The 15,830-nt window shown below is 29.2% G+C and overlaps 1 protein-coding gene across 10 annotated transcripts in view; it reads right to left on the bottom strand.

Annotated features, from left to right (window-relative positions):
- Positions 1-15,830, bottom strand: part of mbl (splicing regulator muscleblind) — a 318,509-nt gene that overhangs the window by 75,090 nt on the left and 227,589 nt on the right. For 7 of the 10 annotated variants that reach the window (XR_012723872.1, XM_075313800.1, XM_075313793.1 and 4 more), the window contains 2 exons: positions 13,912-14,094; positions 7,005-7,238 (listed from right to left, as the gene is read on the bottom strand). Coding sequence is in view for 9 of the 10 variants with exons in the window: in XM_075313800.1 (XP_075169915.1) it covers positions 7,005-7,238; positions 13,912-14,094 (417 nt within the window). In the remaining variant the exon portion in view is untranslated. The remainder of the gene's footprint in view (positions 1-7,004; positions 7,239-13,911; positions 14,095-15,830) is intronic. The other 3 variants (XM_075313798.1, XM_075313799.1, XM_075313797.1) reach the window with 1 other exon arrangement.

Raw genomic sequence — 15,830 nt, forward strand, 5'->3', positions numbered from 1 at the left:
AATCCCTCTTATATAACCAAAATTAACGTACCACAATAAACTACTATGGCAAATATTTTTCTGAATACTTTCTAGTAATTATTCGTGATAATTAACTTTCCTTTTATGGACTCTGTAATATCTTGCTTAACAATGATAGAAAAGTAATTTATCCAAAAATTTATGATGTCTTAGTATAATAATAATCTTAATAAAAGACTGTTTACTATAGATAGGAATAGGTGTAGAATATTTCTATGGAAATATAAATTAATAGAAAAAATAACGTAAACAAATAGAAAAAAAAGAAAACAAAAAAAAAAAGCTTTTAACTTGAAGGATAAAGCAGCTATTTGTTTACTATGAAGCCAAAAAAACAATAGCCTAAATACGAAACAAAAAGTAATAATACATAATTGCATATTCTTAAAAGCATTTGCTGAGAAAAAGTGAGCAATGACGTGACTATGAATGAAATATATGGTGCTTTTAGGATATTACAATAGATATTATTGCAAGGGTCATAACAAAAATGTAAATATGACAATAGTAGGTATATTAAGTAAATTTGATCATTTGGGTTTTGCAAGAGGCCCAACAAAACCATATTCAGCCTATAGGACAAATAATAGAGAAGAATTTCTATTGCATAAAATTGAGGATTTTCGAAATGAAAGGAGGGTATTTCTTTAGATTAATTAAGCGAAGACCTATGTTATCTACACAGAAAAATTTTTCCAATTAATTTTTTAATTGAATTTAAAAAAAAAAATTCAATTAAAATTTCAATTGATTCAATGAAATTTTTAAGTAGAACAAAAATCAATCACAAAAATTAATAGTATCAAATAATTGGATCAAAATATCAATTCATTTTGTGGTTGACTTTTGTGATTGCTACTATCATCTCTGTGTTGAAGATATTTAATAATTAAAAATGAATTGGATGGTGATTGAATCCAAAAATTATTTTTTTGTATGTAGAACTATAAATGGGGTGAAATATCATAATTTCTTAAATGTGGAACCCAAATTTAACAATACCACACATTTAAACAAGTAAGGAAAGTCTAAAGGCGGGCGGGGCAGACTATATTATACTCTGCACCACTTTGTAGATGCATATTCTCGATAGCATATCCAATGTGTTGGGTGCTATATATAGGTTTATGTTCCTATACACATATGTATTTAAATCTGACCAGATCTGGTCAAAATTTGTCAGAGTTCTACAACATTTATAGACTTTAAATTTAAGTCGGCTAATGCCCTGGGATGGTACACTATGTTAGTAACAAACAAGTAATTAAAGTCTTAAGTCGGGCGGGGCCGACTATATTATACCCTGCACCACTTTGTAGATCTAAATTTTCGATACCATATCACATCCGTCGAATGTGTGGGGGGCTATATATAAAGCTTTGTCCCAAATACATGCATTTAATATCACTCGATCTGGACAGAATTTGATAGAGTTCTACAAAATCTATAGACTCAAAATTTAAGTCGACTAATGAATGCACTAGGGTGGAACACAATGTTAGTAATAAAATATGGGAAACATTTAAATCTGAAGCAATTTTAAGGAAACTTTGCAAAAGTTTATTTATGATTTATCGCTCGATATATATGTATTAGAAGTTTAGGAAAATTAGACTCATTTTTACAACTTTTCGACTAAGCAGTGGCGATATAACAAGGAAAATGTTGGTATTTTGACCATTTTTGTCGAAATCAGAAAAACATATATATGGGAGTATATCTAAATCTGCACCGATTTCAATCAAATTTGGCACACATGACTATATTACTAATTGTACTCCTAGTGCAAAATTTCAACCAAATTGGACCAAAACTCTGGCTTCTGGGGCCATATAAGTCCATATCGGGCGAAAAATATATATGGAAGCTATATCTAAATCTGAATCGACTCATTTTTACAACTTTTCGACTAAGCAGTGGCGATATAACAAGGAAAATGTTGGTATTTTGACCATTTTTGTCGAAATCAGAAAAACATATATATGGGAGTATATCTAAATCTGCACCGATTTCAATCAAATTTTGCACACTTGACTATAATACTAATTGTACTCCTAGTACAAAATTTCAACCAAATTCGGCCAAAAATCTGGCTTCTGGGGCCATATAAGTCAAAGATATGTATGGGAGCTATATCTAAACCTGAACCGATTTCTTCCAAAATCAATAGGGTTCTATTCTGACCCAAATTAGGAACATGTGCCAAATTTGAAGGCGATTGGACTTGAATTGCGACCTAGACTTTTATCACAAAAATGTGTTCACAGACAGACGGACGGACATGGCTATATCGACTTAGGAGCCCACCCTGAGCATTTTTTGTTCAAAGACACCATGTGTCTATCTCGTCTCCTTCTGGGTATTGCAAACATATGCACTAACTTATAATACCCTGTTCCACAGTGTGGCGCTGGCTATAAAAAGGTCTCTAAAATTGCTCTGGCCTCTACGGCGTATACGTGTTTTTAATTGTATTCGTATTACACATACGTTACATAGGACAGCATAATAAAAAATCACAAATTAACTATTTCATCCAATTAAATAAAATTGAATGTTAGGAATTCGTGGGAGTTTGGTTTTCTTTTAAAAAAATTGAAATATTATATTTTGGAGTTATAATTAATTATAACTGCTAACAAAATCCTTTGACAATTAAATCTGAATTGCATATAAGGAAATTTGTATATTCCTTCTAAGGAAGATTTAGCTCTTTCTGGATAGATTTATTTATTATTTCATTTATTATAATTACAAATTACAATAAACTTATTTATACGGGCACTAGCAACTAGAGGCTATCGGCCTAGATTGATTTCAAATTCATAAGGAAAACTGGTATGCAATGACATTAAAATCCTAGAGAAGTGGGATATTGGCCAAGTTCATAGCTCATTGAGCCTCATAAAATGTCCCTTTAGTTTGGCTTGCATTTTTTTTATAGAAAAGTCTACAAAATTTTAATTACTTAGAAATTGTGTGAATTTAAACTATTTATGAGCTAGACTTGAGATTGATATAATTGGAAGAAACTAATTGATTTCGCAGAATTTTGTCCAGAACTTGAATATGTATTGAGTCTACCTTCTTCGAAATATAAAAATGTCTCTGTGTGCAAAGTAACCTTTTTGTTTTTACTCTATATATTTCCTACTGCAAACAGGAATAAAGCGTTGATGATTTTTTGATAACTAAGCATATCTAATAAATCAGTTTGTTATCAACATTTTTTTTTTGCACACAGAAAATATTTCAAAATCTTCCTAAAACTAATCTTTAAAGTTATAGAAATTCTTTGCTGGTATAACCAAATCAATTAGATTGTATGAATTATACAATCGTAATCTTCACACACTTGAAAGGGAAATTTCTCCATTATCTCTTATTTCCTTATAGTCTTAATTGATTTGTATAATTTTTTTGAAATTAACTTTTAAATTAAATTCTGTTACATCGTCATATTGACTATATTACCGTTCTATTAATAATAGTCAACGATATCCTTTTTAACATATGTCCATAAAACATTGTTGAGCATGCCTCATGTATTGTTATAAATATATATTGAAATTCACACACTGTAAATATACAACAAAATTATAATTTGTATCTCACTATGATAATCCATTTTTAATCGATATTCAATAGTAGCAATTTTGTTGTTGACCTCCAATAGTTCATTCTCTGCACAGAGGCAATTCATGCGGCGTTATGAATAAAATTATCAGCATATTGTGTGAATTTAATAAAAATGATTTTGTTTTTATACCATAAATTTTTACGGTAGTTCATTGGATTTTAAAAATTGAAAAAATATAGATAGAGCGAGCGAGAGAGAGAAGTATACAAGCCTCTGAAAGGTTGTATATTGATGAGTATAGTTAACACAAATTTCCATTGCATATTTTTAGGCAGATTTAATACTTTTTTTTTTTAAATAAGTTGGATTATTTACATTGCATTAATTTACTTTTTCCTCAGCTCAATGCTCAATAATATGTTGCTCCCGTATTTATATCTACCCACTATAGCATGAAGGTCCATTGCTTGTATACATACTGTTGTAATTGGTTATTGCTATGCAAATAACAACAATGAGGGAGGAAAAAAAAAAACGATTAATATTTATACATTTTTATATGTAAATAATTATGTCCAGTATTGGCATATATTGAGTTAATTAAGTTGTACGATATGCGAAATGAGGGATTTTTGTTTGTCGCTGCACCAAACAAAGCTGGCCAACATTAAACCCATGGACCTTAATGCCAGCTTTGCCTAGCTGATCGTTGGCTTGGATAAGTATATGAATATTTACTCGTGTTTTTGTTTTTTTTTTATTTGGGATGGTAAATTATGGAAGGAAATTGTCAACAACATGTGATAATTGAGTGTAATTATTGACGTAAATAGTTAATGATTTTTATTTAAATAATGATAGTTTAAATACGTTTTTCCTCATCTTTTTAGTTGAAATTAACTTTATAAAAAGGGAATATTATGGAATTTTTAAATATTAAAAAAAAAACTATAACATAATCAATTAAATGAATAAACACAATGCCTTACTTCATAGCCTATTGCTAGTTATTACGTGAAAAATAATAACGAGCAATTATTTTAATATCATGGATATAAAATAACTTCGAAAACATTATTTAGAGTTTTATCTAAAGTTTTGACTAGATAGCAAATAAATGGCAATTGTTTTGAACTGAAAATTTTTCTCTGTATACAAGAAAAGTTCTTATTTTTATTTAAAGTTTTGTATAAGGACAATCGAAATCTCAAAGGTGTGTTAGAAAATCAGTTCGTCTCCATGAATGAAAAAAAAATTACTTAATGTCTTCTGATTAGGAGCAAAAAAACTATGTAGAACAATAAATAGAAATATTTACTGACTAAATTAATTGCACACACCCAATTGTCTAATTTTGCTTAAAAGTACTATCAAAGGACAATCTAGACCAAGTATTAGTCTAAGTATGCCAATTCTGTTTCATAAATAGGAAAATTTTACATATTGGTCTTTGGCATAAAATTGTATTTTTGCTTCTTTAAAACTTAAGGCATCTAATATAATAATAGACATAAAAATATTTTTCCGATTTTGTTGAAAAATTTTTGAGGCAAAAGAAAACAAACGTCATTTTTAAAACTGTCTGGGAATATTAATTTGCACACAAATAATTGTGTGAGTTTGCTAAAAAATATTATCCAAGGAAAATCAAGAGCAAGTATCAGTCTTAGTATATCAATTCTTTATACTTTAAAACACTAAATCTTACACAATTTATGGTATAGATTATGGTCTTCACTTATGTGATCAAATGTAAGTTTTAATCATATTTTTGAATTTGATTATTTGAAATAGTATCTATCTTAAGGAGATGATTTCTAATATAGTCTGCACACACCAGTAAATTAACTTTAGTATACAAGAAAACCTTCGGTGCATTAGGAATCTTGTTATACATTTCTTATATCAATTAGATTGGTAAAAGATTTTGTTAAAAATAACGAGGTAGTCAACAAATTTTCCTATCAGATATTATAAAAAAAATAATTTTACCTACCATCAGTTTTTCCACAATATAAATTTTGCACACAACGACATAGTGAAGCTTTTTTCAAAGCAAAATATGAATACATGAAATATTTTGTATTGGCTTACTGCGATCAATTAGATTTAGTTCGTACACAAGAGCATGACAACTTTCGTTTGAATGCATACTTTTGGTGTATTAAAAATCTTGTTCTACTTTCCTTATATCAATTAAATTGACAAAAATTGGTTGAAATTAATGAGACCAATTAGGTGGTCAACAAATTGTTCTATCAGAAAATGTGAATATGTGTTTTTACCAATGGCCAGAATTTTCACAAAATAAATTTGCACACAAGAACTGCTTTAACTTTATGTCAAAGCCTAATTCGAATACATTAAATATTTTGTATTGGCATGATGCGATCAATTAAATTCAAACAGAAAAAAATATTTCAAAGTCATGAGCCAAAGTACTGACCTTATTGACGAAGAACTATGTTGCACACATGAACCTGGAAGCATTTAACGCAAGACTAACATCAAGTCTAACAAAATCCTGTTATAAGCTTCGAAAGATCAATTTATATACTCTCGATTTTGATGTCTACGCTGTAACTCTTAATTATAAAGAGCAGAAATGGGATGACTATCTATCCCTTTACTAAACATCCATACGATTTTTGTCTATATATATATATATATTTTTTTTAATTGGGAAATATTCAGTTTACTCTTCCAATCAAATATTTGCAAATTATTCCTCAATTGACGTCCTTTAATTGAATTTCTATTTTAATCCATAAAAACAACACAAAAAAATCTTAAATACATATAAAGTGAAATACACCAAAATAATATGTATATAGAGTGGTATTAAAAATTTAATACTTTTGGGCTATTGATGGTGTGAAACGGAAGTGTAAAACAAACGACACTGGGAATATACCAACGGAAATGGTTTAAGCTAACACTTCCGGTTGAATTGTTGGTTGTTTTACAATTGGCTTCTCTAGTACAAACAAAATGGAAATATGCTAGCACTATATAAAGGTATGCGTATAAAATCAAAATAGCTACAAACATTTAAAAATGCATAAAGCCAGTGGGGGAAAAAGATTTAAAAACTAAACAAAACAAGAAGAAAGAGGAATGCAACAATATTTGCGTTTTTGCTTTGTGTATATTTATTGTGTTATGATGTGCTCTTTTTTTCCAAAAAAAAGAAGGTTATTGAAATACGAAGGAAAAATAAAACAAACAAAAAAACTAAAAAAAAGGAAATCAAAATATACCAAGCGTTTTGGTTATCATAGAGGAATATGAAAAAAAAACAATATTTTATTAAAAAATAAAATTTCAAACAAAAAAAATATAAAAAATTATAACAAAACAAAAAAGGTTTGTTTAATTTTTTAGAAAACAATTTTTGGCATACCGCAGCGGCTGCAGCAACAGCGGTGGCGCGTGAATGCGCCGCTTTTAATTGTGCCTGTAGGTGCAAGGGAGGATGAAAATAGCGGCAGGGATCACGTGTGCATCTACCTTTTACGGCGTCCATGCACACCGTAATGGAACCATCATCGTGTCGGGCCACAGTGTCCTGCGGATGTGCAAAACGGCATTCAGATTCGGCACGTTTGCAAGCACCGCGTATAAATTCACGGCAAACCTTTTATGGAGTAGATTTTTTTTGCATTTTTTTTTTTTGGTTTAGCAAGGATTGCATTTGGCATTTGTTGGTTGATTTGGTTTTTGTTTTTTTTTTTTTTGGTTTTTCAAAAGACATAAAGGCAGCATCAGCAGTGTGTTTCATATTTTTGTTTTTGGATAGTTGTAGTAGTAATAGTTGGTGTGATATATATAAATATTTATATAGTTGTTGTTGTTGGTTTTTGTATATATAAATTTTTTTTAATTTCGTGTTGGCGTTTATTATTATTTTTTGGAGTTCACATGGACGCGCAGGATAACAGTAATGGTAGAACATAAGGAACATATTTCAATGTATACAAATGTTTAGTTGTTGGTTTGGTTTTTTTTTTTTGGATAGATCGTATTTTTTTTTTTCATTTCCAAAAAAATAAAATAAAAAGAAAATTTTTGTTTAGATTTTTTTTTGTTTTTTTTTTTTTGTGAATAGAATTTGTATAAAATTTTAATTTGATTAGCTTGGTATTTGCATTAGAACAACAAACGAGAGTGGTTATTTTATTTTTTGAGGTATTTGTCAATTAAATACTGGCAAATTTTAGTGTTTAGTGAACAACACTCAATTTAGATTTTTAGTGGTTTTTGCAAAACTTTTGCATGCCGCCAATCAGTAACAATTTCTGTTTTTAAATAAACGGGTCTGGAATTAAGTTATACCCCTTGTTTTGAGAGCCTTAGTTTGAAAGCGCATTTGGTTTGGTCAGGCATAGCGGAGGGGGGTCAATTGATTAGTGCTCAAAAACAAAACAAAAAAAAAAACATCAACGAAAACAAACATCACAAATTCAAAATAAAAACAAAACAAATTTTAAACAACATTTATAAAAATTTGGTAAAAAAAATAAAATAATGAATAAAGGTTTTTTGTTAAATTTTTTTCCTTTGAAAATCATGAAATAAAAATTGAGCTTGGATTTGTGTTAAAAAAAAAAACAGAAATAAATAAAATTGTAATTATGCATCCGTTTACAAAAAATAACCAATTATTAGACGAATAGAAAAAGTGAGTTGAAAGTTTTATGATGTGTCGTTTCCTACAAAGGGTAGTGGAGATGAAGTTATATTCTTTAGCCGGGGTCATAACGATTATACTAAACTAGGAAATTGAGTTTGAAATAAAAAATTATGATATTTAAAGGAAACAATGGATATTGTGAATACTTCTTTTGTAGTTAGACAATAATATGGTTTTCTGAATTTTCGGATAAAAAAAATTCTTAGTCTTATTGATGAACGAAAAATCCTGCACCTATTTAGTTTTAATAATTAAGCTTTATCTAGTGCGAAACGAGAATCGAAATATCATATAGATTTTCAAAGAAATTAATACCTAATAATTTTAGAATATATTTGAAGGTATCATATATTTATTTACACCTTTATATCATATAAAATATATTTACTACTACTTCCGTAGGGGAAAATGGGATTTACATTTAAATGGATTTACTAAGAGTCTATAACGAAAAAGTATAGCATTAAAATACCAACCAAGAATTACCTTTAAAAAAGAAAAAAAAAATACCAAAAATCTAGAAACTAGTAGGGTTTCTAAAAACGGTAAAATACTTTGTAGAAACTTAAATCAAATAAAAATATTTAAAATAAAAATATTTTTCTAAAGTAAACCATCGGAATATTTGTCTTCTTATTTTTGTTTATTTTTTCAAGAATATCCTTGACCAGGTTGAATGTTATAAAACGAAATTTATAAGTTCTGATGAAGTTTTTTATACCCTCCATCATAGGATGGGGGGTATATTAACATTGTCATTCCGTTTGTAACACATCGAAATATCTAAGTATATATATTCTGGGTCGTAGTGAAATCCTGAGTCGATCTACGCATGTCCATCCGTCCGTCTGTCCGTCCGTCTGTTGAAATCACGCTAACTTCCGAACGAAACAAGCTATCCACTTCAAACTTGGCACAAGTAGTTGTTATTGATGTAGGTCGGATGGCATTGCAAATGGGCAATATCAGTCCACTTTTACGTATAGCGCCCATGTAAACGGACCCCCAGATTTGGCTTGCGGAGCCTATAAGAGTAGCATATTTCATCCGATCTGGCTGAAATTTAGTACATGGTGTAAGTATATGGTCTCTAACAAGCATGTAAAAATTGGTCCATATCGGTCCATAATTATATATAGCCCCCATATAAGCCGATCCCCAGATTTGAACTCCGGAGCAACTTAGAGGAGCAAAATTCATCCGATCCGGTTGAAATTTTGTACGTGGTGTAAGTATATGGTGTCTAACAACCATGCCAAAATTGGTCCATATCGGTCCATAATTATATATAGCCCCCATATAAACCGATCCCCAGATTTGAACTCCAGAGCCTCTTAGAGGAGCAAAATTCATCCGATCCGGCTGTAATTAGGTACATGGTATTAGTATATGGTCTCTACCAATCATGCAAAAATTGATCCATATCGGTCCATAATTATATATAGCCCCCATATAAACCGATCCCCAGATTTGGTTTGAGAACCCTCTAAGAGAGGCAAATTTCATCCGATCCGGCTGAAATTAGATACATGGTGTTAGTATATGGTCTCTAACAACCATGCCAAAATTGGTCCATATCGGTCCATAATTATATGTAGCCCCCATATAAACCGATCCCCAGATTTGGTTTGCGAACCCTCTAAGAGAGGCAAATTTCATCCGATCCGGCTGAAATTAGGTACATGGTATTAGTATATGGTCTCTAACAACCTTGCAAAAATTGGTCCATATCGGTACATAATTATATATAGCCCCCATATAAACCGATCCCCAGATTTGACCTCCCGAGCCTCTTGCAGGAGCAAAATTTATCCGATCCGGTTGAAATTTGGTACGTGGTGTTAGTATATGGTCACTCACAACCATGCAAGAATTGGCCCATATCGGTCCATAATTATATATAGCCCCCATATAAACCATTCTCCGGATTTGATCTCCGGAGTCTCTTGGAGAAGCAAAATTCATCCGATCCGATTGAAATTTTAAACGTGGTGTTAGTATGTGGCCGCTAATAACCATGCCGAATTTGGTCCATATCGGTCTATAGTTATATATATATATAGCCGATCGCCAATCACACAAAAATTGATCCATATCGGTTTATAATCATGGTTGCCACTCGAGCCAAAAAGAATCTACCAAAGTTTTATTTCTATAGAAAATTTTGTCATAATTTTATTTCTTTAGAAAATTTGTTCAAAATGTTATTTCTATAGAAAATGTTGTCAAACTTTATTTCTTTAGAAAATTTTCGCAAAATTTTATTTCTATAGAAAATGTTTCCAAATTTTATTTCTATTGAAAATTTTTTCAAAATTTTATTTCTATAGAAAATTTTGTCAAAATTTTAATTCTATTGAAAATTTTGTCAAAATTTTATTTCTATAGAATTTTTTGTCAAAATTTTATTTTGTATAGAAAATTTTGTTACAAGTTTATTTCTATAGAAAATGTTGTCCTAATTTTACTTCTATAGAAAATGTTGTCAAAATTTTATTTTGTCGAAATTTTATTTCTATAGAAACTTTTATCATTTTTTTTTCTATACAAAATTTTGTCAAACTTAATTATATACGTATTTAATCGGCCTTTTTTAGTTTAATATATACCACGTATGGACTACCTTGCAATTTAGAAGACGGTGTTAGGAAGTTTTAAGATACCTTGCCATCGACAAGTGTTATCGCAACCCAAGTAATTCGATTGTGGATGACAGTCTTCAGTAGAAGTTTCTACGCAATCCATGGTGGAGGGTATATAAGCTTCGGCCTGGCCGAACTTACGGTCGTATATACTTGTTTTTATATATTTAAAAATTAAATAGATAAAGTTCATATCATATTCTTAAACAAATCTAATAGTCCATGGTCTGAGAGCCACCGTGGTGCAATGGTTAGCAGCCTGCCTTGCATACACATAGTCGTGGGTTCGATTCCTGCTTCGACCGAACACCACAAATTTTTGCAGCGGTGGATTATCCCACTTCAGTAATGCTGGTGATATTTCTGAGTGTTTCAAAGCTTCTCTAAGTGGTTTCACTGCAATGTGGAACGCCGTTCGGACTCGGCTATAAAAAAGAGGTCCCTTATCATTGAGCTTAACATAGAATCGGGCAGATCTCAGTGATAAGAGAGAAGTTCACCTCTGTGGTATCACAATGGACTGAATAGTCTAAGTGAGCCTGAAATCTCTGGTTGCCACTATACATAACCTAACCTATGGTCGGCGAGAGTTTTTGTTTTTTTTTTTTTATTTTGTTAAAAAAAAATAATTCATCAAAATAGTTCTGGTGATGTTTTTTTTGTATTAAAAAAATCTGTTGAAATTTAACGGAATATTGGTCTAAAAATTAATTCGGCTGTTCGTAGACTCAACTTTTTTATTGTTTCAGGAATAATGGATAATGGTGAAACTTATACAAAGAACTTTATTATTTGTGACTAAATTTTTAATTTTTCCACGTCTTAAATATTTGAAAATTATTAAATATTGAAATAAGATTTTAAATATAATTTTTATAAAATTATAAATATTCGTTTTTAATTAAAAAACTATTGGTGATATTTATTCTGCATAAATAAAAATTCTCTTATAACCCTTTGGAATATTAGGCTAAACATTAATTTGGCCGTCTGTTGTCTTAATTTCTCTAAGAATATTTTTGACTGAATATTCTTCTGATTAAATTTTATGGTCTGCGAGTGTTTTTGTTTTTTTTTTATTTTGTTAAAAAAAATAATTCATCAAAATAGTTCTGGTGATGTTTTTGTTTTTTTGTATACAAAATCTGTTGAAATTTAACGGAATATTGGTCTAAAAATTAATTCGGCTGTTCGTCGACTCAACTTTTTTATTGTTTCAGGAATAATGGATAATGGTGAAACTTATACAAAGAACTTTATTATTTGTGACTAAATTTTTAATTTTCCCCGTCTTAAATATTTGAAAATTATTAAATATTGAAATAAACATTTAAATATAAATTTTATAAAATTATAAATATTCGTTTTTAATTAAAAAACTATTGGTGATATTTATTCTGCATAAATAAAAATTCTCTTATAACCCTTTGGAATATTAGGCTAAAAATTCATTTGGCCGTCTGTTGTCTTAATTTCTTTAAGAATATTTTTGACTGAATATTATTCTGATTAGATTTTAAGTTTTTTAAAAAAGTAGTCGAATCAATTAATTGTTGAAATAAAAAAGTATTATTGATATTTTGTTCTGTATAAAAAATGTTTGTCTTCAATTATGAAATAAAATGATACAATGTATTTTTAATTAAAAATACTTGAATTAAAATTAAAACAACAAAAATTATGTTTGAGAATTATTTTATATGATTGATTATTATTTTTTTCACTAAAGAATTATTTCAATTAATAATTTTTTGAGTGAATATTTTTTTTAAATACATTTTGTATTGTGACTAAATTTTAATTTTTGAAAATTAATAAATATTGAAATAAAATGGAAATTTAAATTAAAATTATAAATATTTTTTTTAATTAAAAACTTTTGGTGATATGTTTTCCATTTAAAACTATACTCTATATTTAATAAATCAAAAAAAAAAATCTCTAGAAAATTTCATTTTCACATTTCTATATATGTTTTATTGTACCAATAAATATTCACAAAATCCATTGTCCTTTTACGGGGATACGGGGAGCTATATTAAACAGTGTTTCAAGTGTATAGTTTGAGGGGGGAATAGCGATTTGTCGTTTTTGTTTTAGATTACATTACATGATTCATTTCTAAATTTTATTATAGCAAAAGCTTTGCAAAAGGGGGGAGTTTTCAGATTTTTTTCGGAAAATTTAAAATAAATAGAATACTCACAAAGACAAGGCTTTAAACTATAAAAATGCAGAACATTCGTAATAAAATTATGGGGAAATAAAATGTGTTTACAAACTAAACAACATAGAATAGGGTGGAAGATAAAAAAAAAAACAAAAATTAAGGAAAACATCCAATAGAAATATCCAATAGAAATAGAAAACTCTAAACGTATGAAAAAATAATACAAATCTCCACCTATGTAACAATTTTTTGTTTAATTTTCCTTTGATTAAAACAACTTAGAGATAAGAATGTGTGAAAAATTGCAAATTTGCATTTTTGGGAAATTATTATTTTTTTGTTTTGATTTGATTTGGAAATTTTAAAAATATAAAAGATAACTTAAAACTTTAGAATCTTTTCATAAAACACTTTTTCCTTTGTATAAAAGCTTAACATTAGTAAAAATAAAAATTTATAATAAATAAATAAATAAATTTATAATTTTTGTACAATAACAATACAATTCTAAAATATTAAAAAAAAATACAAAAATTAATTTTTACAAACATGCTTTTATATATATATTTTTTACATACAATTTTTGTTTGAGGTTTTTTTCTTCTTGCAAACAAAAATATGTTAAATATAAAAAAATATATAAATATTTTAAAGTTCTAAAAAAAAAAAAGACTTTAAAAACTGTGTCTTTTCTTTGTTAAATAATAAAACGATAAATTAGTGATTTTAGATAAAAACGCTTATTTAATTTGTATATATACAAAAAACTCATGACGTTCTAACATGCAGATGGTAGAAAACTTACCTCTAATCTGTCGGAACGTGGTATTTTCTGTTGAGCCACTTGAACCGCTTGCGGTACCACGGGTCCCAATTGCGATGCTACGGCCGATGGATCGGGTCCCAATAAGGCAGGCACTAAATGACCAGGGGCAAAATATGGACTGTATGTGTTAGCAGGTATACCAGTCAAATAAGGATTTGTTGCCTAAAAGAACACAAAAATATTTTAAAGATAAAAATTTGAAACAATTTGCATGTTTAATAATCGTTGCTATATTTCTAACTTTAATTTATTAAAAAAAAATATTAAAAATTAAAAAAAAAAAACAAGTATATACGGCCGTAAGTTTGGCCGTGGATCGGTTTATATGGGGGCTATATATAATTATGGACCGATATGGACCAATTTCTGCATAGTTGTTAGAGACCATATAGTAACACAACGTACCAAATTTCAACCGAATCCGGAGGTCAAATCTGGGGATAGGTTTAGGTGGGGATATATATAATTATGACCCGATATGGACCAATTTTTGCATGGTTCTTAGAGACCATATAATAACACAACGTACGAAATTTCAACCGGATCGGATGCAATTTGCTTCTCTACGTGGGTCCGCAAGCCAAATCTGGGGATCGGTTTATATGGGGGCTATACGTACAAATGGTCCAATATGGCTCATTTGCAATACCATCGACTCAGAATTTCACCACGAACCAGAATATACATAATTTATGGGGTCTTAGAGCAATATTTCGATGTGTTACAAACGGAATAACAAAGTTAATATACCCCCATCCTATGGTGGAGGGTATAATATGATCTGTATTCAATAACCAGCCAACACCAAGCAAATAGACACCATGAAATGAATGGACGTAAAAGAAAATAGTTTCAAAAGTTGATTCTTACTCCTAGTTGGAGTACTATGTCCGGTTTTCGACGAAGACGAAGTATATTGCTATCAATGCCCTGGTTCTTTTCCATTAATGATTTCAAAAGATTCTTTGTATTGGGATAAAAAAAAAAAACAAATCAGTCTGTTAAACACATAAAACAACAAATCGAACCTTACGAAGCATCAGAAAAAAATTCTTCTTGGTTTGAATTTCATTTATGCGGTATATATTTTATTTGCGTTTAGTAGAGCTTCTGAAAAGTGACACAAATAGACAGACGGACGGACACGACAGACCGTTTTTGGAGTATAATCCTGTTTTAAATATAAATGTGTTACGAGAACATTACACCCTTCTTTCTCAGGAATGGGTTATAAAATATAAGAACTACACTGAAAAATTATTGAAGTAAGGCCATAGATTTCCCTGTAGGAATGTCTCGAACTCACTCAAAATCAAACTAACTTTTTACTAACTAATTTGAGGCGACTTTAAGTTAACTCATTATTTATGCAGTCTTGAGTCACTTGAATTTTTCCCAAACTCACTTTTTCCCGATCAGCAATGAGTTACCTTTTTACTCACTCTACGCTGATGCATATTTAAGTGAAGTAAAGTCATGGAAACAATTCAAATAAACAAACAAAAAATATGTATTGACTTCTATAACTGTCAATTTGGCTTTTTATATTTGTTTCAATTTAGCTTCTATTTTCAGAGAACTTTTGTAATTTTTTGTCACGGTTAGCGGTAAGTAGCATAGAAATGCATAATTCAAACGCAATTTAATAATTAAACTTTCCTTATTTCCACTAGAACCCATCATTATCAGTGAAAGAATAAATGGAAACTTCGAATAAAAGTGTTAAATGGCTGTTTGAGGACGAAGATATTGGGAAATACACGTTATATTTTATTTATTGTAAAATAATTTTAAAAAATCTGAATTTTTATTATTTTTTAATTAATTCAAAATAAAATGAATCAAAAATAATAAAACAAAATATTTTATTATCCACAAAGAGCTTACCATAAACTAAT

This window comes from Haematobia irritans, chromosome 5 (assembly GCF_050003625.1).
Source record: "Haematobia irritans isolate KBUSLIRL chromosome 5, ASM5000362v1, whole genome shotgun sequence".
NCBI lineage: Eukaryota > Metazoa > Arthropoda > Insecta > Diptera > Muscidae > Haematobia > Haematobia irritans.